This window comes from Callorhinchus milii, unplaced genomic scaffold (genome assembly GCF_018977255.1).
Source record: "Callorhinchus milii isolate IMCB2004 unplaced genomic scaffold, IMCB_Cmil_1.0 Scaffold4, whole genome shotgun sequence".
Classification (NCBI taxonomy): Eukaryota; Metazoa; Chordata; class Chondrichthyes; order Chimaeriformes; family Callorhinchidae; genus Callorhinchus; species Callorhinchus milii.
In genome coordinates this window covers 5,377,026-5,401,851 of record NW_024704745.1, presented here as the reverse complement: position 1 = coordinate 5,401,851, position 24,826 = coordinate 5,377,026, and the positions used below count along the sequence as shown (strand labels likewise).

The following is a 24,826-nucleotide window of genomic DNA, read 5'->3' as shown; positions in this document are numbered from 1 at the left end:
GGCTGCCAGTGACTGCTTCTCCTGTGACATCCTCTGTCCATACTGCACTCTGATGTTTATCTCTCTTTAATGTGTTTCAGCCTGAGGGGGAATCAGTTTAGTTCAGATGGAGGGAAAAGGCTGGAATCGCTGCGGAAACACAGACATGGACTGAAAGTGTTTGTGATCGAAGACTGAGAATGCGGTTCTACACACAGTCACCGTGAAATTCACATTATAAACAGTCTGTTCATTTTCTTCTAAATGTAGATGAGAAACAGTCACTTACAATCAACACTCAGGATGGCCTCGAAGCAGACAAGTCACAAACCAGGATTTTGTTTCTCAATCGTGTCCTTGGGAAAGTGAAAAATTATAGCTTGATAAATAATGACAAGTAAAATCAGGTTGCTGTGTTGGTCTGGTCGGTCTGTCTGTACAGACGTGCTGGACTCTTTCGCAGTTTTTCTCCCTCACCAATCTAAGCAGTTGCAGATAGTTATCTAAAACTGACTTATTTTCAGGAATTCGATGGTGATGTGGGGACACGGCAAGTAAATGGACCTAAAAAGATGCATCACACACACAATGAGCCGAACGGCTGCATTTGGTGCTGTATAATTCCACAACGAGACAGATCTCAAACAAAAAGCCCCATTTTGTTCTGTAAATATTAAACAATTCATGTGGTGCACTACATCAAACCTTCTTCACTTTGTGAAGGGAGGGAAGCTCAGCATTTGTCACTTGACATTTGTCACTTGACGCTGACGTCTCGTTCCCACTGACTTGTGAACAGAAATTCTGAGAGTGACCATGTCTGATGACCTGTATTCTTCCACATTTCTTGTTTATAAGAATGCAGCAGTTTAGACAATTTTGAAATTGTCGCCAATGTTCATTATGAACGTCTTTTATTACCTTCAATGCATATTTTCAAAACTTGACGTGTTAATATTATACTGCTTAAAGGCTTAGTTGAGGAATGGCAGAAAAAGGCTCATGTGGAGCATAAACACCGGCATAGACCAGTTGGGTCGAATGTCCTGTTTCTGTGCTGTATATTCTAATGTATTTAATATATACTGTATAATGATAGTAGTCTAATTTATGAAATGACGTTTCTGTTGCGTTTTCTAATTATTTAATGTGCACTGTGCCACACTCTGTTTCAAAATATAATCTACAATTTATCACAATGTTATATATTTATTGGTTGAATATATCTGTACTGTTTGTATTTCATTAAGCAAAGATGAAAACCTTACCCCAGATGCAGCCGAAACACTCATCAATGCGTCACCTCCTGACCCGATTTCTCAAATGCCCTCTTTGCTGATTTCCCCAGCTCCACCATGCACTGGATCCAGTTGATCCCGAAGTCTGCCGACTGCATAAACACCTGCATTGAACTCTCCGTACCCCCATCTGGCATTTGTTTCCCCTTGTGATGGCTGCATTTGAACTGTACACCTGCATTGGGGGACAGTGCAACTGGTTCCATTGAACAATTGCTCAAAGGTTCGAGGTCCAGGTGGCAACATTTGAAATGATCAACACCAGGTGCTGTTGGCTTGAAGAGTATACTGTAAAGTGGATTGACTGTACATTTTGTGGGCATAACGCAGCAGCCAATTGCACACAGCAGTGTCCCACAAACAGTCGTGGATTGACCGACCGCTATTATTAATTTTCTGTTTTGAAGAGGTAATGCCTTAGGTACAATATATATTGGAATTGAGTTGAGAGTGAGCGTGTGTTCAAGTGGAGTAAAGGAGGTGCTTTAGATGCTTATGGCCATACTACTGTGAACATGCCTGATCTCGTCTGATCTCAGAAGTTTAAGCAGAGTCAGGCTTGGTTAGTATTTGGATGGGAGACCGCCTGGGAATTCTAGGTGCTGTAGGCATTTTTTGCCACCACAGGCAATGCACACCTTGGCTCCTGCCCACTTTTCTCTTTGCACTGTCCTTCTCGTTTGCAGTTTACATTGAAGTCTTTAGCTATTCTACTGGTTGGAAAAATGAAGACGAGGATCTTGATCTCAATTATCTGGCGGTGGGGGAGGGGGAGATCAGCTCACTGAGCTTGGTGCGGGAGTGGACATGAGCTGCAGAGATCTAAATAATCTGCATCTTGTGGAGGGAAAAGTTTGGGAAGTCTGGTGAGCAGGGAGTTAGCGTAGACAAACCTGGATGTGATGAAAGGATGGATGAGGGTCTCGCAGCCTGGGCGCGAGAGGTAGTGTTGGAGGTGGACAATGTTGTGGAGGTGGGGCAAGGAAGAACGGGCCATGGTAGGTATGTGGAGATTAAAGGACAATTGACTTTCGAACAAGACACAAAGGTTCCGTACTAAGTCAACGAGATGGAGCCATGAAGTCTTCAGCCACGAAGGCTGATACTGTCAGCACTTGCGGTGTGGAGGTGCTGATGGGGGTCAATCAGGAGGGCCTCCGCCTTGTCGACATTCGACTGGAGAAAGTTAGTTCTCATCCAGACCTTGATGTCTGTCAGACTCTCATCCAGACGAGTATGTGTCAGACACCCAAATGACAAAAAAAACAACTAAGATTGCCACAGGATTAGTTCAGATGAATAAAAACCTTTTGACATATTTAATCTCATCCTTTCAGAACACACACTCTACTGCCCCCTACCACCACCACAGCTTCCAGTTGTTTTTTAAATGAGTCCAAGTGCTCTGGGGTCAATCACCCTTCCTGGTAATCTATTCCAGTCAGTAATTACCTTCTGGGTAAAGAAATACTTCCTGGTGTCTAACCCTTTACAGCTCTAAACGTGTGACCTCTTGTTCTACTGTCTCAATGCGTCCGAAAGTATTGTTCTGGGTTTAGCTTTTCAATCCCATTTAAAATCTTATACATCGTTTATATACTTAATTATAAAAAATGTAATTATAATAATATATTATATATCATAATTATATACAATTATATCACACATTACATCATAATTATATAATTAGTAAACACTTATTATTAACGTATCAATGCAAAAAATATTTATTAATAATATAATTGTATAATGTCAAGAGTATAAACAAGAAGAGTGAAGCAGCTTGGCTCAGCTGTAGCCCTCTCGCTTCTGAGTCAGAAGGTTGTGGGTTTAAATCCCACATCGGGACTTGGAATCAAAGATTCTAAGATGACACTCTGGTACAGTGCTGGGGTGGGGGGCGGTTTCCATATGTACATGTGGAACTCTCAATTGTCAGAGCTGCCATCCTTTGAATGTGATGTTCAGCGCACAGCCCACATGCTAAATACGTGATGAGGACCCGGGTTCGATTCCCTTACGCAAGTTTCCTTACTCCACACGCCTCTGCCTACCCAGCAGTAAGCAGGAACCCCGTTATTAGTAGACTGGTGGATTGCTTTCCGGGGATAATAATTCCACCCAAAAATAACCTAAGTAAAAATTTGGCCACTCAGTCCACGACTGTTTGGGGGACACCGCTGTGCACAATTGGCTGTCGCTTTTCGCCCACAAAATATACAGTCAATTCACTTTAGTGTATATGCGGTGAAGAGCTTTGAGACGTCTCAAAGACGTGAATAATGTGCTATATCAAATGCAAGAATTATTATTATATACCAAATGCAAGGATTATTATTATATACAAAATACAAGGATTATTGTTATATACCAAATGCAAGGATTACTATTGTTATAATATACCAAATACAAGGATTATTATTATAGCAAATACAAGGATTATTGTTATTATATACCAAATACAAGGATTATTATTATATAGCAAATGATTGGATTATTGTTATTATATACCAAATACAAGGATTATTATTATTATATACCAAATACAAGGATTATTATTATTATATACCAAATACAAGGATTATTGTTATATACCAAATGCAAGGATTATTGTTATATACCAAATACAAGGATTATTATTATATACCAAATGCAAGGATTATTGTTATATACCAAATACAAGGATTATTGTTATATACCAAATGCAAGGATTATTGTTATTATATACCAAATGCAAGGATTATTATTATATAGCAAATGATTGGATTATTGTTATTATATACCAAATACAAGGATTATTGTTATTATATACCAAACAAGGATTATTATTATAATATACCAAATGCAAATCCTTATTATTATTATTATTATTATTATTATTATCATGATATACCAAGTGCAAGCCCACAGATCAGAATGTATGAATAAGAATAGATGGAGTGACATGAAGCGGTGGCATGTAGCCCTCCTGGCCTGGGGTGGCGCTGCAGAGGCGAGGTGGCGGCGGTGGTGTGGAGGGGGAGACTCCTGGCGAGGTTTGGCGCTCGTTGGCTCAGCTCTGAGTGCGCGCGGGAAAGTCGTTCATCCAACAGTGAGGAGTGGAGGTGAGTGAGTGAGTGAGTGAGTGAGTGAGTGAGTGAGTGAGTGAGTGAGTGAGTGAGTGAGTGAGTGTGAGTGAGTGAGTGAGTGAGTGAGTGAGTGAGTGAGTGAGTGAGTGAGTGTGAGTGAGTGAGTGAGTGAGTGAGTGAGTGAGTGAGTGAGTGAGTGAGTGAGTGAGTGAGTGAGTGAGTGAGTGAGTGAGTGAGTGAGTGAGTGAGTGAGTGAGTGAGTGAGTGAGTGAGTGAGTGAGTGAGTGAGTGAGTGAGTGATGAGTGAGTGAGTGAGTGAGTGAGTGAGTGAGTGAGTGAGTGAGTGAGTGAGTGAGTGAGTGAGTGAGTGAGTGAGTGAGTGAGTGGAGTGAGTGAAGTGAGTGAGTGAGTGAGTGAGTGAGGGAGTGAGTGAGTGAGTGAGTGAGTGAGTGAGTGGTGGAGTGAGTGAGTGAGTGAGTGAGTGAGTGAGTGAGTGAGGTGAGTGAGTGAGTGAGTGAGTGAGTGAGTGAGTGAGTGAGTGAGTGAGTGAGTGAGTGAGTGAGTGAGTGAGTGAGTGAGTGAGTGAGTGAGTGAGTGAGTGAGTGAGTGAGTGAGTGAGTGAGTGAGTGAGTGAGTGAGTGAGTGGGGTAGTGAGGGAGTGAGGGAGTGAGTGAGTGAGTGAGTGAGTGAGTGGAGTGATTGAGTGAGTGTGTGAGTGAGTGAGTGAGTGAGTGAGTGAGTGAGTTGAGTGAGTGGAGTGAGTGAGTGGAGTGAGTGAGTGAGTGAGTGAGTGAGTGAGTGAGTGAGTGAGTGAGTGAGTGAGTGAGTGAGTGAGTGAGTGAGTGAGTGAGTGGAGTGAGTGAGTGAGTGAGTGAGTGAGTGAGTGAGTGAGTGAGTGAGTGAGTGAGTGAGTGAGTGAGTGAGTGAGTGAGTGAGTGAGTGAGTGAGTGAGTGAGTGGCTTTACTCACGCAAGTCCTCCATCCACCTCCTCTTTCCTTTATTTATTTTTATTCATTTTTCCTTCTTTATTGTTATTATATTATTATTATATTATTATTGTTATTTATTATTGTTATTTATTATTGTTATTATATTATTATTATTTTAGGCGCTGGCGGTCACCGTCAGAGAGGCTTCGCGCCGTCCGTCTACTCCTCTTTATTTATTTTTATGTTCATTTATTTATTTTATTATTTTCATAGGTGTCTTTGAAAAAACCCCTCCCCCCCAAAAAAAAAAGTTGTCCTTTTTTTTCCCCCCCAAAAAAAAAGTTTGTTGTTTTTTTTTAACCCGTATTTCAAGTGAGAGACCTGAGTTCAATTCCAGGCAGAGGGCGAAACCTTGGGCAAGTTTCCTTACTCCACACACACAGAGCCTAATAATAATCCCTCCAAAACCAAAAATAATAATAAATTGGTCATTTTCAATCTACGACTGTTTGTGGGACACTGCTGTGCGCAATTGGCTGCCGCGTTCGCCCACAAATATACAGTCAATTCACTTTACAGTGTGTTCTGTGAAGCGCTTTGGGACGTCCTCCCGACGTGAAAAGCGCTATATCAAATGCAAGGATTATTATTATTATTATTTTATTATTATTATTTACTTGCCGGTGTTTGCAGTTATTTTGCGTCAAAGAAGTTTTTACTTAAGGCAAAAGGCGACCCCCCCCCTCCCCCCCGCCCCCCCAAACAAAAGTTGTGATAACTACCCTATCATCATCTCTTCGAGAATTATTAGACATTGTAATGGCATCGCCGCTTTTTTTGGGGGGTGGGGGGTCACCCTGTGTATGTGCGCAACACACACACCCTGTGTTTATTCATTTATTTGTTTATTATTTATTATCGTTCCTTTTTAAGCAAAAACAAAAGTTGTCATTTTCCCCTGTATTTCATTCACTTGCCGGTTTGCAGTCGGTTGTGTGATTGTCAAAGAAGTTGTGCAAATGTCTGCACTGTACATATATATTGTGTGTTTGTGTGTGTGTGGTGTACGTAGGTCCATATGTATGTATTATGTATGTGTGTGTGTGTGTACTTATGTGTGTGTATGTGTGTATATATATATATACAGTGATTGATTGATTGATTGATTGATTTATTGTCCTTTCCTTTTAAGGCAAAAAAAAGTAATATTTTTTTTCTGTGTTTCATTTTACTTGCTGGAGGTTTTGCAGTCGCTGTGTGACTTTGTATGATGTGTGCACAATGCATATACTGTACTGAATCTATTAATCATTTACAATTATGATTTTACTTCTTTTATTTTCCTGTATTTCATCGCTTGCAGTCATTGTGTGACTGTCAAAGAGGCTTTATTTATCATGCAATCATAGAATCTTGCAGCGCAGAAGGAGGCCATTCAGCCTGTTCATTCATTTATTGCAGACCCTAACAACGGTCAATACATAAGCTATATTTATATTTATATTCAACCAGTTCTGGCCGGGCTCACGGGACCCCCATCACCAAATGGATCGACTTCAAGATAAAATCCTTATACTCCCTGGCACCTCCCTACCTCTCTGACCTCCTCACTCCCCACTCCGCCACCCAGTGCCTCTGCTCGTCAGGCACCGGCCTCCTGCTCGTCCCTCGCACCCTCCGCCCCACCATCGGAGGTCGTGCTTTCAGCCACTACGCCACCAAACTCTGGAACACTCTCCCTCAATCCCTTCGCCTTGCTCCCTCCCCTCTTTCAAGTCCCACCAACTTTCCTCTTCGACAGTGCCTACGGCCACCTCCCCTGCAGTCAGGCTCCGCCACTGTTAAGTGCTCTGAGAAACTCCCCTGCGTGGCGGGGGCTATATTTGTTGTTGTCGTGCCTGTGCTGGCTCTTCGAAAGAATTACCAACTAGTCCCACTCCCCCACTTTTACTCCACAGCCCTGCAAATTCATTCTGTTTACGTACCCAGCTAACTAATTTCCTTTTGAAAGTTATTATTGAATCTGCTTATTGAAACCCGCCGGTGATGTTGTCATGTGTGCGCCAGGCGTGCATGCTACCATCTGAGCCAGGCTAACGTCCTCTTTTCCTTCCCTCCTTCCTTTCACATCTTCCACAGAATGAAGTTCGTCACGTGCGAGATAGCATGGCACAACAAGGAGCCGGTGTACAGCGTTGACTTCCAGCACGGCACCGAAGGGAAGATCAACCGGCTGGCCTCTGCGGGAGTGGACACCGCTGTGCGGGTGAGTGTAGCCGGAGATGAAGTGCCTTTGTGGAGTCCTGTAGCGCAGTGCTCACCACGCAAGCGAGAGGTCTTGGGTTCGATTTCCGGGATGGGTGTGAAACCTTAGGCAAGTTTCCTTACTCCACACGCCTCTGTTTACCTATAAGTAGGTTGCATCAGCAATTGCCGTGCGCAATTGGCTGCCGCGTTTTGACCTCAAAATATAGTCAATTCACTTTATGGTATATTTTGTGAAGCACTTTGAAACGTCTCAACAATGTGATAAAGCTCTATATCAAATGCAAGGATTATTATTATTTGACTTGTTTGATTTCAATTCCTTCCAGAACGCCTAGCTCTGCCACCCTCTCACTACGACATTGATCTGTTCCTTGGAGAAGATTATTATTGTTGTTATTATTGTTGAGATCAGTGTCTTGGGTCTCAACTGCCCATTTTAGTGATTCCATTCAGGAATTCCATCCCATAGGTCCTCTGCCTCGCCCCTTCCCTCGCCTCCTTCAAGGCCCATCTCAAGATCTTCCTCTTTGACCGTGTCTTCGGCCACACTCGCACCCCCATACCCTCAACCCCTTCATACCCCCCTCTTGATTCCAACCCGCAGCTCGGAAGCAAACCCTAAACTCTCCAGCGCCTTGGGAAATCCTTCCGAGTGAAAGGAGCTATACAAATGTAATTTGTTGTTGTTGTTAATTACTGTCTTGTACGTTAAGAAGCTGCTGCTCGACTTTACCCGGGTTGCTTTGTGTTTGGCTGTCGCTAGTAGGAGCCAAGGCAACTGGAGTGATTGCCTCCCCATTTCCCTTTCTCCCCGAGGGTAGCATTTTGCCTTTGATGGTCCTTTTGAGGTGGAGATTTGAGGTGTTCGGCACCGGAAAATTGAGTGCGTTAGGTGATGCCGCACCTGTAGGATCGGCAGCGGCACAGTTTGGTTGGCAGCGAGGCCGGTAATGTGGCTTATCTTTTGGGTTCCAGATGTGGAAGGTCAACCGAGGTACCGACGGCAAAGCCCTGGTGGAGTTTTTGTCCAACCTGACGCGTCACACTAAGGCGGTCAATGTGGTGCGTTTCTCACCCAACGGTGAAATTCTGGCTTCGGGGGGAGATGGTGAGCAGAATTTGAGTGAATGTTTCTCTCCTCACTGTTGGAGATGTTCAGACTTGCTTTTGGTCGGACTGAGATACTGTTGTGTGCAATTGGCTGCCGTGTTTCGCCCACAAAATATACAAGTCACTCTACGGTATATCCTGTGAGGCACTTTGAGATGCCTCAACGGCGTGCTAAGCCGCTATATCAAATGCAAGAATTATTATTATGAACGGCTATTACTCATCTGTGGGGCTTGGAGCGACTTCACTGCCAATGCCTTGTTCCTGTCCTCACCCAATGTCCACACACGTGTACTTTCTACCAGGTGGTGTTTGGGATGTGGTGGGGAGGGAGAAAGTCTCTGGCTAGAGATTAGAGACTTGAAATTCTACCTTGTCTCAGCCTTGTGCGTATTTTGTCCTAAAATTTACGAATCCTAAAAATTGCCAATTCTTGAATTCAGTCTTAATTTGCAAGCGATATTTATTCTTTTTTGACTGGATCTTATATTTACGATATATTCTGTGAAGGCGTTTGAGACGTCTTAATGACATGATAAGGTGCTACATCAAACACACGGATTATTAAGTTTGACTTGAATTTATGAATTTTCCATAATTCTGCACCAGTCTCAATTTGGGCAAAATATGGTTGAAGGCTCAGACTAAGTGACATTTAGAGTGGGAACCCTGGCTGATTTTTCCCCTCCCTAACCCAGGAGTCATTAGGGCAATCTGAGCTCCCCCCCGCCTGTTGGCAACAGAACTCAGTGATAGAACTGTGACCTTCGGTCTCTGACCTAGTACTGCTCTGAAGTATAGGCTGAGCCCACTATAATTGTGATTTGGTGCGTGTGAGGCGAGGGGCTAAAATTGAAGCCTGTGTTGCTATGAGGCCCAGAGTTCATACTTAATTTCAAAGATGTTTCTTTCTCCTGGTGTCCTGGCCAACAATCCCCCAAATAAAATTGGTCTCCGTGACTGTTTGTGGGACATTGTTGTGCTCAAATCGGATATTGTGTTTGCCCACAAATATACACTGTCAATTCACTTTACAGCGTATCCTGTGAAGCGCTTTGAGACGTCTCGGCGATGTGATACGGCGCCATATCAAATGGAAGGATTATTATATTACTCATATATTTATAATTACTAAATGAGTAATAAGTGAAACCACTGAACCCTTGAGGAAACTTGGGCAACTTTCATTTGCCATGAAACTGTTCAAACGATTGTGTTTCCTTGTGGGACAGATGCCCTGATCTTGTTATGGAAGCTCAATGACAACAAAGAGATTGAACAAAACCTTTTTGAGGAGGAGGCTGAGCTCAACAAGGAAAACTGGACAGTGCTGAAAACTTTACGGTAGGGAATGAGCGAGAGAGAGCGAAATATATTTGATTTTTTTTTTTGGTCAGCCAGGTGTCTGACGCATGCTGAAACCCATCACCGTGCTTAAGAGTATCTAAACTGAGAATTCGATGCATCCCACCTACACATGGAAATCCCAGAGATAGATTGTTGGAGTGGAATGCGCTCTCTCTCCCAGGAGGGACACATCCCGCTCACCTAATTACAGAAAGTATTAGGCGCAGGTTGGTAAGAACCGCGACTTAGGGGGACCCCACAGTGTGCTTTGGGGCAACTGCTGGAGCCTAACCATTTATACAGGTTCAAAAGCAAAATGAAAATCAACTGTCTACATACCAAAACGCTCGTCAGATATACCCGGCTAACCAAAAAAATAGTGTGTGAAGTTAAAGTCCTGCCTTGTGCTTTTCCCTGTCAAGGGGCCATATAGAGGATGTGTACGACATCTGCTGGACGACCGATGGGAATCAAATGGTGTCTGGATCTGTCGATAATACTGCTATTATGTGGGATATCAATAAAGGTGAGAACCATCAACTAGTATATTGCGAGAGCTTTGCCTGTGGAGATGCGCTGTTGTGTAAATGTCACCGTTCACTACAAGAGCAGGTGAGCTTGCGGTTTGTTTCCTGTGTTGATTGCGTGTGGCATCCTGTTGTGGTTAACGTCTTCGCCTCGCAAGCAAGGGGATCAGGGTTCAAATCCCCGGGCGGAGCGAAACCTTAGACAAGTTTCCTTACTGCACACGCCTCTGTTTACCTAGCAGTAAGTAGGAACCCGGTTGTTAGTTGATTGGCGGTTCGCTTTCCAGGAGTAATAATCCCTTCTTTTAAAAAAATGTAGGTACTCATTCCACGATGTTTGTGGGACATTGCTGTGCGCAATTGGTTGCTGCGATTTGCCCACAAAACAAACAGTCAATTCTCTTAACAGTATATTCTGTGATGTCTCAACGATGTGATAAGACACTGTATCAAATACAAAGATTATTATTATGTCTTTTAAATGCTGTAGGTCAGAAGCTGTGGATCTTTAATGAGCATAAAAGCTATGTGCAAGGTGTTACCTGGGACCCTCTGGGGCAGTACATCGCCACACTCAGCTGCGACCGGTAAGCTTGGTGGAAATTCATATTGTTCCACTTAACGATCAATCCAGGATGATGTTTCTACGGTGGATTTCAGAGCTCAACTACTCTTCTCGTTTCACCTCTAACTTTTAATTTTATTTTAACCTTGTCCCTCGCACCGTCTGACACACCCATCACTGTGCTTGAGAGTCTCCAAACCAAACTGAGAATTCCACACATCCCACCTACACATGGAAATCCCAGAGATAGATTGTTGGAATTGAATTTGCACTCTCCCCGGAGGGATGCATCCTGCTTACCTAATTCCGGAGAGTATTGGGCGCAGGTTAGCAAAAACTAAGGCTTGAAAACCCCAGTGTGTGTGTTGGGGTAACTGCTGGAGTCTAACCAGCTAAAACCACAAAGCTTGCCATCAAGAGCATTGTCTGGCACGCTTTCCCGCTGCTAGGACCACCCTACCGTTCGGAGTTTGGCTTGCAGGGTTAACCGCAGCTGTGGAATGAAACAACATGCACCTTTAGGGTGTCAGCCTGGCTCAGTTAGTAGCATTGTCGTCTCTGAGACGAGGTTGAAGCCACATGTTGGCGACTTTGAGCTCACAGTCTAGGCTGACTCTCCAATCCAGTGCTGGGGGAGCACGGTGTTGGGGGTGCCGTCCTTCGGCTGAGAGGTTAAACTGAGGTCCTGTCTGCAACGTTCAGGTGGATGTTAAAGATCACGTGGTGCTATTTGAAAAGAGGAGAGAAGGGAGAAGTACTATTTGAACTCCTGGTACTCTGGCCAACAATCCCTCAGATAAAATTGATCATGGCTGTTTGGGGACATTGCTGTGCAGAAAATGACTGCCATGTTTACCTACCAATGCACAGTCAATACCCTTCGCAGTAATATCCTGTGAAGCAGCTTTGACATATCTCGATGACATGATAAGATGCTACATCAATGCAAGGATTATTGTTGTGATAAATAAGGGTCTGAAGATCCCCCCCTTTCTGTTTGCTGGACAGGGTTATGAGGGTGTACAGTACGCAGAACAAGCGGGTAGCTTTCAACGTCAGTAAGATGTCCTCGGGATCAGAAGGGGAGGTAAGTTAGTGTCCTCTCACCGTGATGTTTCCGTCCTGGATGTGCTCCGCTTCGCCCTCGACAGTGCCTTTTGCAGCCTTTTGTTTGAAAGAACATAAAATTTACGGAGTCCGTAGCGTAGTGGTTAGCGCACTCGCCTTACAAGCGAGAGGACCTGGGTTTGATTGCTGGGTGGGGCGAAACCTTAGGCAAATGTCCTTCTTCCACACGCTTCTCTTAGCGGTAAGTAAGTTGTTAGTCGATTGGTGGATCACTTTCCTGGGGTAATAATCCTTCCCCCCACACAAAAAAAAATTTGGTCGCTCAATCCGCGACTGTTTGAGGGACACTGCTGTGCCCAGTTGGCTTGCCATGTTTGGCGCGCACAAATATACAGTCAATTTACTTTACGGTATCTTCTGTGCAGTGCTTTGAGACGTCTCGAAGACGTGATAAGGCGCTATATCAAATGCAAGGACTATTACATTATATTAAGTATATTGTTACGTCAGTAAGGACCTCTTGTGGCGGAGATGCAGTTCTACAGCAGCACTGCACTATGGTGACGTCTGTCTCAGGCCCTTGTGAAGCAAACTGAAGCCACCGGGGTTGCGCTTTTCATTTTGACGAATGTGTTAAGATGTCGCAGTTTGGCCACTGCTTCCCATCTTTACGGCGCTGCGACAATTCCCGGTGCGTGTGTGGCTTTTTTTTCAACTTTTCTCAACCGTCCTTCATTTGCCGAGCCTGTCGAGGCGGGTGTGTTCAAGACCCCGTGGCACCAAATCTCAAAGAGAAGCGAGTTTCCCCTGACATCCTGTCAACAATCACACCCCCCACCGTCCCCCCCCCACCCCCATTTAAAGAAAATGGTCATTCACTTGACTGCTGTTTGTGGGACATTGCTGTGTGCAAAGTGGCTGCTGTGTTCGCCCCTTAAAAAAAAGCTAGTCACTAACCTTTACAGTATATCGTGTGAAGCGCTCCCGACCGTGAAATGTGCAATGCTAAGTGCAAGGATTAGGGTTATTACTGCTGATCTAAATATCAGTCTCCTTAGGTTCTACTCCCATCAGAGCATTTAAACCATAGAGCTTTGCAGCACAGAAGGAGGCCATTCGGCCAATCCTGACCAGTTCTCTCTCTGAAAGAACTATTCATTTCGTCCCATTTGGCCTTTTCCTACCTTTTGCCTTTTCCTGGTACACTTTTATATTTCTGTTTTCCAGAAATTTATCTAATTCCCTTTCGCCCACACAATATACGCCTCAATTTCGCCTCTCACGCAGAGGGTTTTGGCCGTTGGTTCAGGTGGGAAACTTTGAACTGGCTTCTCTGCGCCTGGAACCACTGAAGCTTCGAACCCCAGGTGCCGGTCACTGCCTGCTCGCTCGCTTGCTCGCCCGAGACCTCGGCCCCTGTGTCTGCTCTCTCTGCTCACGTCTGTTCCTGCCGCTCGCTCGCTCACTCGCTGGCATCTCATGTTCGCTCTGTGGTCATTCTTTCCTGTGTTGCTGGGCATCTTTTATAGACAAAGAGCTACCGCATGTTCCACGATGACAGCATGAAGTCCTTCTTCCGTCGGCTGACGTTCACACCGGATGGCTCTCTGCTCCTCACACCAGGTAAGTGGTGCAGTTCGGTCCCCCTCACGTTCACATTCTGTGGAAGGAACAGGTCCTTTCTACGATCTAAAGAGCCTGTCTCAGTGGGCAACACTCTTGCCTCTGTTCAAAGCTGGGGGCAGTGCTGCAATACCGGAGTTGCCGTCTTTCTGCTTGAGACGTTAAACCGAGGTCCCGGCTGCCTGTTCAGGTGGACGTTAAAGCTCCCGTGGTACTATTTGTAAATGGTGTCCTGGCAAACAGGGCGAAACGTTGGGCAAGTTCTCTTACTCTGTACGCCTCTGTTTAACTAGCACTAAGTAGGCTGTTAGTCGATTGGCGGATCGCTTTCCCAGGAATAATAATCCCTTAAAAACATATATACTAATGGTTTGCTCACTCAATCCACAACTGTTTGTGGGACACAATGGGCTGCTGCATTTCGCCTGCAAAATATACATTCAATTCACTTTACAGTATTATGTGAAGCGCTTTGAGACTCTCGAAGACGTGATAAGGCGCTATACCAACTAAAAGGATTATTATTACTTCACACGCCTGTTTGCCTTGCAGTAAGTAGGAACCCAGGTGTTAAGTTGATTGGCTGGATCGCTTTCTGGAGTAATAATACCTTCAAAAATAATAACAATAATTTGGTCACTCAATCCACGACTGTATGTGGGACACTGCTGTGCACAATTGGCTGCTGTGTTTCGCCCATAAAATATGTAGTCAATTCACTTTACAGTAGGAACTGCTTTGAAACATGTCAGTGACGTAATAAGGTGGAGTCCTGTAGCTCAGTGGTTAGAGCACTCGCTTTGCAAGCGAGAGACCTGAGTTCAATTCCAGGCAGAGGGCGAAACCTCGGGCAAGTTTCCTTACTCCACACAGAGCCTAATAATAATCCCTCCAAAACCAAAAACAATAATAAATTGGTCATTTTCAATCTACAACTGTTTGTGGGACATTGCTGTGCGCAATTGGCTGCCGCGTTCGCCCACAAATATGCAGTCAATTCACTTTACAGTGTGTTCTGTGAAGCACTTTGGGACGTGCTCCCGACGTGAAAAGCGCTATATCAAATGCAAGGATTATTATTATTATTATAGAGTGCTATATCAAACGCAGGGATTATTATTACAAAATTATTATTATAAATCCTCCTCTTCCTGTTTTCCCACGTTCCCATGCTATCGACAAACAATCACCAATTTGAGGTGTTTGTTAACCCGCTCCTCGGGGTAATTAAGGCAAGGAATGTGTTATGAAACTCCGCAGATTTCATCACATGAAGTTCTATTTGCATCCTGGTCTATTGTATTGAATTCTTTCTGTTCTATTGAAGCGTTCAAGACTCGAAGCTGACCCAAGTTGCACAAATCACCTCCGTGTGACACTCAAGACAGCTACAACCTTTGGCCCCAGCAAAGCGGCAACTTTTCTAACATTGCCCTATACATCCCGAGGGTCACGCGACACAAATTGATTTTGTTCCAAGGGAACCACATCAACCTGTACGCTCCCTCCGCCTGACCCGCCCCACCCTCGGCGGTCGGGCCTTCGGCCTCTCCGCCCTCACCCTTTGGAACTCCCATCTTGGAGCCTCTCTTCCTGGATCCCTCCCTCGCCTCCTTCCAAGACCCTCCTCTCCAAGGGCGCCCTCGGCCCCGCTCCCACCCCTCCCTGCCCCCCACCCCTCCTGATCACGACCCCCTGCTCGGGTCCAAATTCCTGACTGTCCAGCGCCCCGGGACATCCCCCCCGACGTGAAAGGCGCTGGGCGTCAATGTCATTTGTTGTTATTTTCTCGGTCTGGTTAGGAATGTTCTCTGCCTTACCCGTAATGACCAGCAGGCAGCAGCAATCCGCTCAGCCCGTGGGGCCTGTTCATCGAATCGATAAGAAATTTTACCGCACCACACAAGGCCACTCGGCCCATCGTGCTCGTCAGCTGTCTGTAAGAGCTCCCCCTTCCTTTCGTCCCGGAGGTTTTTTTTCTTCAAGCTTGTTTGTGTTTCTCCTTTTCAGATGTCTGTCTGATTCCCTCTTAAAAGCTCGTACAATGGAGTCCCGTAGGGCGGTGTTTTGAGTCCTGGCTGTGCTCGGCTTTGCCCGCAACAGTGCTTTGAGCAGCAGAATGTTTGAAGGATCATTAAAAGTAACAGAGTCCTGCAGTGCAGCGGTTCGAGCACTTGCCTCACGAGCCAGAGGACCCATGGTTCGATTCCCGGGCAGGGCTATACAATGCCATTTGTCGTCGTTTTTATGATTCCTTGTCCTCACCCATGATCACCTTCTCCCTTGCTCGGCGTCCAACCCTGCTTCTGTGCAGCGCTGCGATACACTAAACTGTATGAAGGGTGCCTTATAAATGTAAGGTGTTCGACTGAGAATGGGTGGTGGACCTTCCACCGTGACATTAAACATCAAGAAGGCAAACACTTTTGGGAGTGTGCTGCGTTGTCGGAGGTACCGTCCTTGTGATAATAATAATAATAATAATAATAATAATAATCCTTGCATTTGATATAGCGCTTTTCACGTCGGAAGGACGTCCCAAAGCGCTTCACAGAACACACTGTAAAGTGAATTGACTGTAAATTTGTGGGCGAACGCGGCAGCCAATTGCGCACAGCAATGTCCCACAAACAGTCGTAGATTGAAAATGCCAATTTTATTATTGTTTTTGGTTTTGGAGGGATTATTATTAGGCTCTGTGTGGAGTAAGGAAACTTGCCCAAGGTTTCGCCCTCTGCCTGGAATTGAACTCAGGTCTCTCGCTTGCAAAGCGAGTGCTCTAACCACTGAGCTACAGGACTCCACGTAGCTCATCCTTGCCTTTGATAATCCTTGCCTTTGATATAGTTCCTTTATCGGGTCGTTGAGATGTCTTAAATCGCTTCACAGAGTATACTGTAAAGTGGATTGACTGTACTTTGTGGGCGAAACACACGGCGGCAAATTGCGTGCGCACAGCAGTGTCCCCCAAACAGTCGTGGATTGAGTGACCAATTTTTTTTAAAAAGGGATTATTACCTCCGGAAAGCGATTCGACAATCGGGTTCCTACTTATTACTGGGTAAACAGGCCTGTGGAGTAAGGACACTTGCCTAAGGTTTCGCCCCACCCGGGTATCGAACCCAGGTTCTCTCACGTGGTTACTCACTTCATGGCAGTGTGTGGATTCTCCCAGCACTAGGGTGACAACCAAGTTCAAACCCAGTTGAGGGGCTTAAACGCACAACATTTCTGACTCGGGAGACCAGAGCGCTGGCAACTGTGCCGGACTTTACACCGTTTTCGTTTGACTGAAACAAATTTAACCTGTGTGATGATGACTCTGCTCCTGTTACAGCGGGTTGTGTTGAGTGCGGAGAGAATGTGACCAACACCACGTACGTGTTCGCCAGAAAAAATTTAAAAAGGTAAGAATTTCCTTTAATTATTATTATTGTTATAGTTGTTAACACACGCTGCATCCTGTGGAAATTCTGTCTGTGTAAAGTTGCAGAGTAGCTTTGATGCTGTACATCCCCATCTCCTCTGTGCCACCATCAGTGATGCACCTGATTGATGCAGCACCACCTGTCAATATCCTGTCCTCCCCAGGAACTATTTGAGATAAATTATCTTTGGGGTGGAGTGCAAGGGAGTAATGATTGGAGGGAGATTCATTGGAGCACGGAACTAGATCCAAGGTGACATGTTTGGCAACGTCATGTCAGAATCGAGAAAACCCTCTGTGCTCGTCTCTAGTTCAGCGATGGTTGAAGCAGATAATATAGAGACATTTTAAGACGAAGCTAGATACCCATGTGAGGGACAAGGGAGTAAGGGGTGGAAGGAGACTCATTGGAGCACAGCACGGACTAGTTGGGCTAAATGGACTGTTTCTGTGTTGTGCAGTCCATGTTACATCTGTGTAAAATGTAAATGAAGGGAGGGTGCTACACGTGGAATCCTGTAGCGTAGTGGTTAGCGCATTGCCTCGCAAGTAAGAGGATCCGGGCTCGAATCCTGGGCAGGGCCAATCCTTAGGCAAGTTTCCTTTCTCTACATGCCTCTGTTTACTTAGCAGTAAATAGGAACCTGGTTATTGGTCAATTTGGCAGGTCATCACTTGTATTTTATTATTATTATTATCATCACTTGTCCGGGGTAATAATCCCTCTCCGTGCCCCCACCCCCCAAAAAAAAACTTGGAAACTTGATCCATAACTGTTTGTGGGAAACTGCTGTGCGCAATTGGCTGCTCCATTTCACCTACAAAATAGTCAATCCATTTTACAGTGTATTCTGTGAAGCGCTTTGACACATCTCACCGACTTGATAAGGCGCTATATCAAATGTAAGGTTTATCATTGTTATTATTACACCAAGTTATTGTTGTTATAGTCGTATCTTTGCTTGTGGTTTCAGGCCTATAGCCCATCTGCCATGTCCCACTAAAGCAACCCTCGCTGTTCGTTGCTGCCCGATCTTTTTTGAACTGAAGCAGTTTAAATCGGAAGGTAAGTCTATTAGGAACGTAGGAAGTGCTTAAACGAAAGAAGATCAAGGTTCATCCAGTTCAACTTCTACCATCCTGGCAGTCGCATGACCTGTCGTGTTCTGAACTAATCATGTACTGTACCCCAAGATATTATTTCCTAAAAGAAGCTGCCTAATTTATATTTAATACCAATAATGCTTGCATCTGATATAGCTCCTTATCATGTCTTCAAGACGCCTCACACAGAATATACTGTAAAGTAAATTGACTATACATTTTGTGGGCGAAATCTTTGAAAGATTCTACACTTTCAGCTTCCACTGTCTCCCTAGGGAGCCTGTTTCACATATTTACAAAATGATCCAATTTTTGGTTGTGATGCTGTTTGAGTCCCTGTTTTAGTGAGGTTTAAAGCCCACCTTGAAGCTTGTCTCTTCGACTGCATTTTGTTACCTTTCAGTGAGGAGGCTGTTCAGATCCAGCTCGAGCCGCCAGTTTATGGGATTGTGGCAGATCATTTCATCCCACTTCCTTGTTTTTCCACGTCATTTTTATTTCCCAAGTATCTGTTTCCCCTTTAAACATCCAAATAGATTTCGGAAGCTGCCCGTGCCACTGCCTTCTGCAATCTTGCAACTCTGTGTGTCAGAGTGTTTATGCACGTGTGTGTATGTTCATGTGCGCATAAGTGTCTGTGTGTATGTGCCACCACCGTGTGTAAGCGAATGTTTTCATGGGTGCGTACCCATCTCTCCCTCTTCCTCTGTCTCTCCCTCTTCCTCTGTCTCTGTCTCGCTGTCTGAGACTGGTCCATGAAATGCGTACACGCTCCTCTTCCCACCCCCACAAGGAGCAGTCAATGAAAGGTGTATTTCTCTCCTTTCCCCAGGCGAGACGGCTAAGAAAACCAATCTCTTCAATCTGCCCTATCGGCTGGTGTTTGCTGTGGCTTCCGAAGACTCCATCCTGCTGTACGATACCCAGCAACGCCTTCCTTTCGCGTACATCGCAAACGTCCATTACCACACGCTGAGCGACATAACGTGGTGAGGACACATTTACAGCTCTGTGCACGTCCTATCCTTGGTCGCTGGTAATAACACCGAGGGGACGTCCTCTCGGCGCTATACAAATGTAATTTGTTGTATATTTGTTGTTGCTGCTGTGATGGTTGTTGACTAGTGGAGTTGACGCTGCTCTCGCTCAGGTCCGGAGATGGGATGTACCTGACTGTGTCGTCCACAGACGGTTACTGCTCCTTTGTCTCGTTCGAGCGGGAGGAGCTGGGCGTGCCGCTGAAGGAGAGGCCGGTGTTGTCCTTGCCGAGCCCCAGCAATGTGGAGAAGAGGGTCAAGAAGGGTCATGGACACCATAAGGCAAGCGCCGTGACACCCAAGCCCACGGAGGCTACCACACCCACCCGAGTGGGGGAACAGAGCGAGTCCGGCACTCCCACCCTGCCCAGGACTCCCGCTGCCTCCGCCACTCGCCTCAAAGAGTCGCCCGTCACCCCCCTCTCCACCAGGGGCGTTGCTACTGCTCCTGCCTTATCAGACACCAGGACCCCACAGCTGCCCACTCATGGCAATAAAGCTCCACAAGCCAGAAGGATCACGCTCAACACACTGGAGGCTTGGAGCAAGCCCAGCGGAGGGCCCACACCCAGGTAAAGCAAATGGAGGGGATGGGGGTTGTGTGGCATGTTCCCCAAAGGTGGTGATTGTACAGCGTCATGCGTTGATCTGTGGAGTATTGGCCTTTAACCTTCCTGTTTTGATCGTGCTTACGGTCACCTTCCTCCTCACTCTTCCCCAGGCTCGGTGTCGGGTTATCCAATGGGAAGGAGGGGATGGAGAAGAGAAGTTGTCGCTCTGTGATGTTTCTGGTTGTCTTAAGAACATGGGAATTTGCTGGCGAAAGAAGACCAAGGCCCATCTAGTTTGCCTTCCACCATCCTGGCAGTCGCATGACATGTCGTATTATTTTCTAGCAGAGATCTATCCAATTTGTTCTTCAAACAAACAACAATTTCTGCTTCCACCGTCTCCCTAGGGTTTACTGCTCGTTTACTGAAGTGTTTCCGCAGATTTGTTCTGAATTTACCCCCCTTCAATCGCAAGCCGTGTCCTCTGGTTCTGTTGTTCAGTAGAAGATAAGACAGCTTATGGTGGTCTGCATTATCTATTCCCTTCAGAATCTTAGAGACTTAAATCTTAAATCCCTTTGGTTTTTTTCCCCTCCCCAGGCGAATTATACCAATTCCTGTGCCGTCTGTTTCTACGCCAACATCGACGCAAGCGGACAGAGTAGCGAGGGGTAAGTGCAGTCAGTGAGACACAACTCAAACCCAACCTGGAGCATGAAAATTCCGACTCACAACCCGTGTTAGTTCTCACTATGTTTGATGTGAATGTGGCAGTTACCCCAACGTACACTCTGGGGTCCTCAGGTCTTGGCTCTTGTGAACCTGCGCCTAATACTTTCTCGAATTAGGTGAACAGGATGCGTCCCTCCAGGGAGAGAGAGTGCGCGTTCCATCCCAACAATTTATCTCTGGAATTTTCACGTGTAGGTGGGATGCATGGAATTCTCAGTTTGGTTTGGAGACTCTTAAGCACAGTGATGGGTTTCCGCATGTGTCAGATACCCAACAGACTAAAAAAATAAAAATGTGAATGTAGTTGAACAGGATCAGTAGATAACTGAAGACTAGCCGCAGATGTGACCCTCCCTGTCTTTTCTTCCCCGCCACCCCCCCATGCACAGATGTCTTGGATCATTAGTTGGTTCCGACTGAACTCCATTAAAGTCCTGTGTTGATTCACAACCCGCGCTGACACTCATTATCCTTGCATTTGATATAGCACTTATCACGTCGTCAAGACGTCTCAAAACGCTTCACAGGATATACTGTAAAGTGGGTTGACCGTGAATTGTGTAAGGCAAATGCGGCAGCCAGTTGCGCACATCAATGTCCCACAGACAACCATGGAGTGAGTTACCAATTTTATTTGGGGGATTGTTGGCCGAATAGTGCCGCGGGATCTTTAACATCCACCTGAACAGGCAGATGGAACCTCAGTTTAATGTCTCATCTGAAGGACGGCACCTCCAACAATGCAATACACCCCCAGCACTGCATTGGAGCGTCAGTTATAGACTATGACGGGGCTTGAACCCACAACCTTCTGACTCGGAGACAAGCTTGCTACCACTGCACCAGGCTGAGTTACTTACAAGATATACAGGTGATGGTGGGAGTATAGGGACGCATGTTTGCAGAGAATCGCCTAACAACAATAATAATAATCCTTGTATTTGATGCAGCGGTTTACGTCCTTGAGATGTTTCAAAGTGCTTCGCGGGATTTTACTGTAAAATAGAGCGACTTGAGTGTTTTGTAGGCAAACTCGGCTGTTTGGTCACTCAACCTACGACTGTTTATGCGCAATTGGCTGCCATCTTTTGCCCACAATTGCAGTCAATTCCACTTTAAAATTTACGGTATATTGTGAAGCGTTTTGAAACGTCTCAAACAACGCTATATGAAATGCAAGGATTATTAGGAATAACCACCACTTTGAGCCGCACTTTAGTTACACTCGGCAAATATTACAATCGTTTCAGAGAGACCTTCTCCGTCTGACGACCCTTCGTGCAAATCACCGGACAACAAGCGTTCCAGAACGGACCCGGGTAGTCCCAGTCCTGCCGTTCCGCATAGTGTGAACGACCCAAGCGAGAAGAACGAGACACGACCTGACAGCAAATAATAAAAGGAACGATTGTAAAACATTCTTGCGTTGTGTATGTGAATGGCATTTTACGAGAGGCTCTGCTCTTTCGTTAAGATCCTTGGATGTGACCCCAAACTTGAGGTGTGAAATTCTGGTTATCTTTACACTTGAGACAATTGTCTCTTACAAACGTAAAGGTGCGCAGAGTTTGGAAATTTCTCGAAATCCGGTGTTGTGTTATAACCCTTGTGGTTTGCACAGCAACCTGATCGCTTCTCAAAGCGCTTCACGGGAAATACTGTGCAAGTGTAGTGACTGTACAGGGTGTCCACAAAGACCTCTTACTGCTCCGGTTACAAAACAGCGGTATGAGACTACGGAGGAACTGAAACCAGCTTTTCAGAGATGCTGTCATTTGGCCTCCTCACTCCATCCATGTTACGGAAGATGTGGAAACGAACATGGTGACGGATCGTTATCTGCCATAAAAATGATGACGCTCGCTCACTCACTCACACCCATCACCTGGACGTACGTCTAAATACAGTTAAACACTTGGACTGAATACAATTGAGTACTTCTAAATACAATTGTCATCATTTTTCCACATGTTTCAGTTGTGGGTCAGTGCACTATACAAAACAAACCTGGGGGGTTACAGGACTTTGTGGGCACCCTGTACGTTTTAAGGTGATGGATCCCAAGTAAGGCTGCTTTTGAGACTGATGGCATGGAACCTTGTCAGACTGTACTTAGTAATGCAAAATACCTTTAACTTACATTTTGTTTTGTTTGTTCTAGGTTTAAATGTGTCAAAACACCCTGGTAATAAGTGATATTAGTTCTGAGAGTGCCTCTTAATCTTTGTAAATAGTCAATTTACGTCTTTTTTTAAAAAGGAACAATTAAAAACTTTTCTGTTTAACATAATCTGCTCTTTTGACGTAACGTTTCAAACCACCTCATAAATCTTCTAATGACCAACTACAGCTTCCACAATCTGTGTGTTCTGGAGAGATGCAGTCCAGCAGCGTAGTGCTCACCTCGCAAGTAAGAGGACCTGGGTTTGAGTCTCGGGCCGGGCAAATCATAGAATTATACAGCACAGAAGGAGGCCATTTGGCTCATTGTGAACAGAGCTATCCAATTCAATCCCACTTCCCCGCTCTCTCCCCATACCCCTGCAACTTGTCCCCAAATAATTATCTGCTCTCTTAAAAGTTGTTATTGAATTGGCTTCTAATTATTAGGCATGTTTCCTTAGTCGGTTGGCAGATCATTTTCTGGGGGTAATCCTTACAAAAAAAGTGGTTACTCAGTCCCTGACTGTTTGTGGGACACTGCTGTGCACAATTGGCTACCGCGTTTGCTTACAAATAGGCAGTCACTTCATTTCAGAGTAAATCCTGAAGTGCTTGAGAAGTCCTTCCGACGTATAAGGGGCTGTACCAAATGCAAGGATTACTAACATTATTTAATTGCCCTTCCTTCCCCATTACCACCTCTCTCCCTCTTCTGCCCTCCCTTCCGCCCCCCTCCTTCTCTCAACTGCAAATTTATGTCAGAGACTAAAATTCATGAGGTAACAGAGTCAATAAGCAGCATCACTCTGACAAAAAGTGAGGCATTGAGCTGTGTTACTTGTCTGAGGTGTAAAGTAGGATTAATGGAATGCAATGCAGGAGCTCGCTGTATTTACAGTCAATGTTTGATGCTTTGTAAATGGGATATTGATTGCCGTACTGTGTTTGCCAATGTCCTAGTGAAGGCAAAGGGACAATTCTTTCTCTTTTTTCTGCCCTTGTCTTGACATGACTATAAATTATCCTTCCTCCTGTTCAGCTTCCCATGTCCTATTTATTTAGGCGCAGTCTCTGATTGCAAGTCTACTTTAGACACAGACAACTCAACTATGAGCTAGACAAGCATGGCATACACTAAGCCTTGCTTAGTTATGTGTATCGCACTTTCTGGGCATTTCACCCCATAAAATATACAATCAATCCACTTTACAACAATAACTTGTATTCATATAGAGTCCCTCACACAGGGCAGCGTCTCGGAGCATTGAACAGTGGCTGAGGCTGAGTCAGGGAGGGAGGAGGTAACCGTAAGCACAGTCGATGAGGAAGGTCTACAGTTGTGAGCTAAAAGAGGAGAAGAAGGGGGCAAAGTGGAGAGATTGAGGGAGAATGTTCCAGAGTTTGGAGGCATATTGTCTGAAAGCTCGGCCGCCGATGGTGGAGCGGAGGACACGAGGAAAAGCAGGAGGTCAGCGAGAGCCAAGCGGAGGCAGTGGGTACAATATATTCTGTGAAGCGCTTTGAGACATCTATATCAAATGCAAGGTTTATTATTTAATCCCTGACTGTCCAGCGCCTTGTGATGTCCACCTGACCTGAAAGGCGCTATACAAATATAATTTGTTGTTGTTATGATCAGCTTGGCTCAATCAATAATATTCTTACCTCCTCTGGGGCAGGAGGTTGTGAGTTCAAACCCCACATCAGGGACTTTGAGCTCACAATCTAAGTCGACTCTCCAGTGCAGAGTTGGAGTGAGCGTGGAGGTGCTGTCCTTTGTATGTCACGTTAAATCAAGGGCAGATCTGAGGTCCCATCTGCCTGTTCAGGTGGATGTTAACCATCCCGTGAATAACAATAAAAAATAATCCTTGTATTTGAGATAGCGCCTTATCACGTTGAGACGTCTCAAAATGCTTCACAGAGTATATCGTTTAAGCGGATTAATTGTGTATTTTGTGGGCGAAATGCGGCAGCCAGTAGCACTGTCCCACAAACAGTTGTAGATAGAGTGACCACATTTTATTAC

The 24,826-nt window shown here is 45.3% G+C and overlaps 2 protein-coding genes and 1 pseudogene across 4 annotated transcripts in view; all 3 read left to right on the top strand.

Moving 5' to 3' along the window:
- Positions 1–672, top strand: part of LOC103172953 — a 40,177-nt gene extending 39,505 nt beyond the window's left edge. Inside the window, exon 31 of the mRNA XM_042334014.1 lies at positions 81–672. Coding sequence (XP_042189948.1) covers positions 81–177 — 97 coding nt within the window. The 3' untranslated portion in view covers positions 178–672. The remainder of the gene's footprint in view (positions 1–80) is intronic.
- A 1,096-nt stretch (positions 673–1,768) lies between these two features.
- Positions 1,769–1,888, top strand: LOC121848936 (annotated as a pseudogene).
- Positions 1,889–4,288: 2,400 nt separating this feature from the next.
- On the top strand, positions 4,289–22,052 carry chaf1b (chromatin assembly factor 1, subunit B). 3 transcript variants are annotated; one of them, XM_042334709.1, is made up of 14 exons: positions 4,289–4,312; positions 7,415–7,541; positions 8,519–8,651; positions 9,886–9,997; positions 10,423–10,526; positions 11,018–11,114; positions 12,101–12,179; positions 13,690–13,783; positions 17,121–17,190; positions 18,185–18,276; positions 19,147–19,303; positions 19,465–19,923; positions 20,503–20,573; positions 21,885–22,052. In XM_042334709.1, exons 2-14 carry the CDS (start codon positions 7,416–7,418, stop codon positions 22,028–22,030), a joined length of 1,740 nt encoding a protein of 579 aa, XP_042190643.1. In that variant the 5' UTR covers positions 4,289–4,312; position 7,415; the 3' UTR covers positions 22,031–22,052. The 3 variants fall into 3 exon arrangements, with proteins under 3 accessions (XP_042190643.1, XP_042190641.1, XP_042190642.1); XM_042334707.1 differs by lacking the exon at positions 4,289–4,312 and adding an exon at positions 4,325–4,381; XM_042334708.1 differs by lacking the exon at positions 4,289–4,312 and adding an exon at positions 4,335–4,389.
- Positions 22,053–24,826: the final 2,774 nt, after the last annotated feature.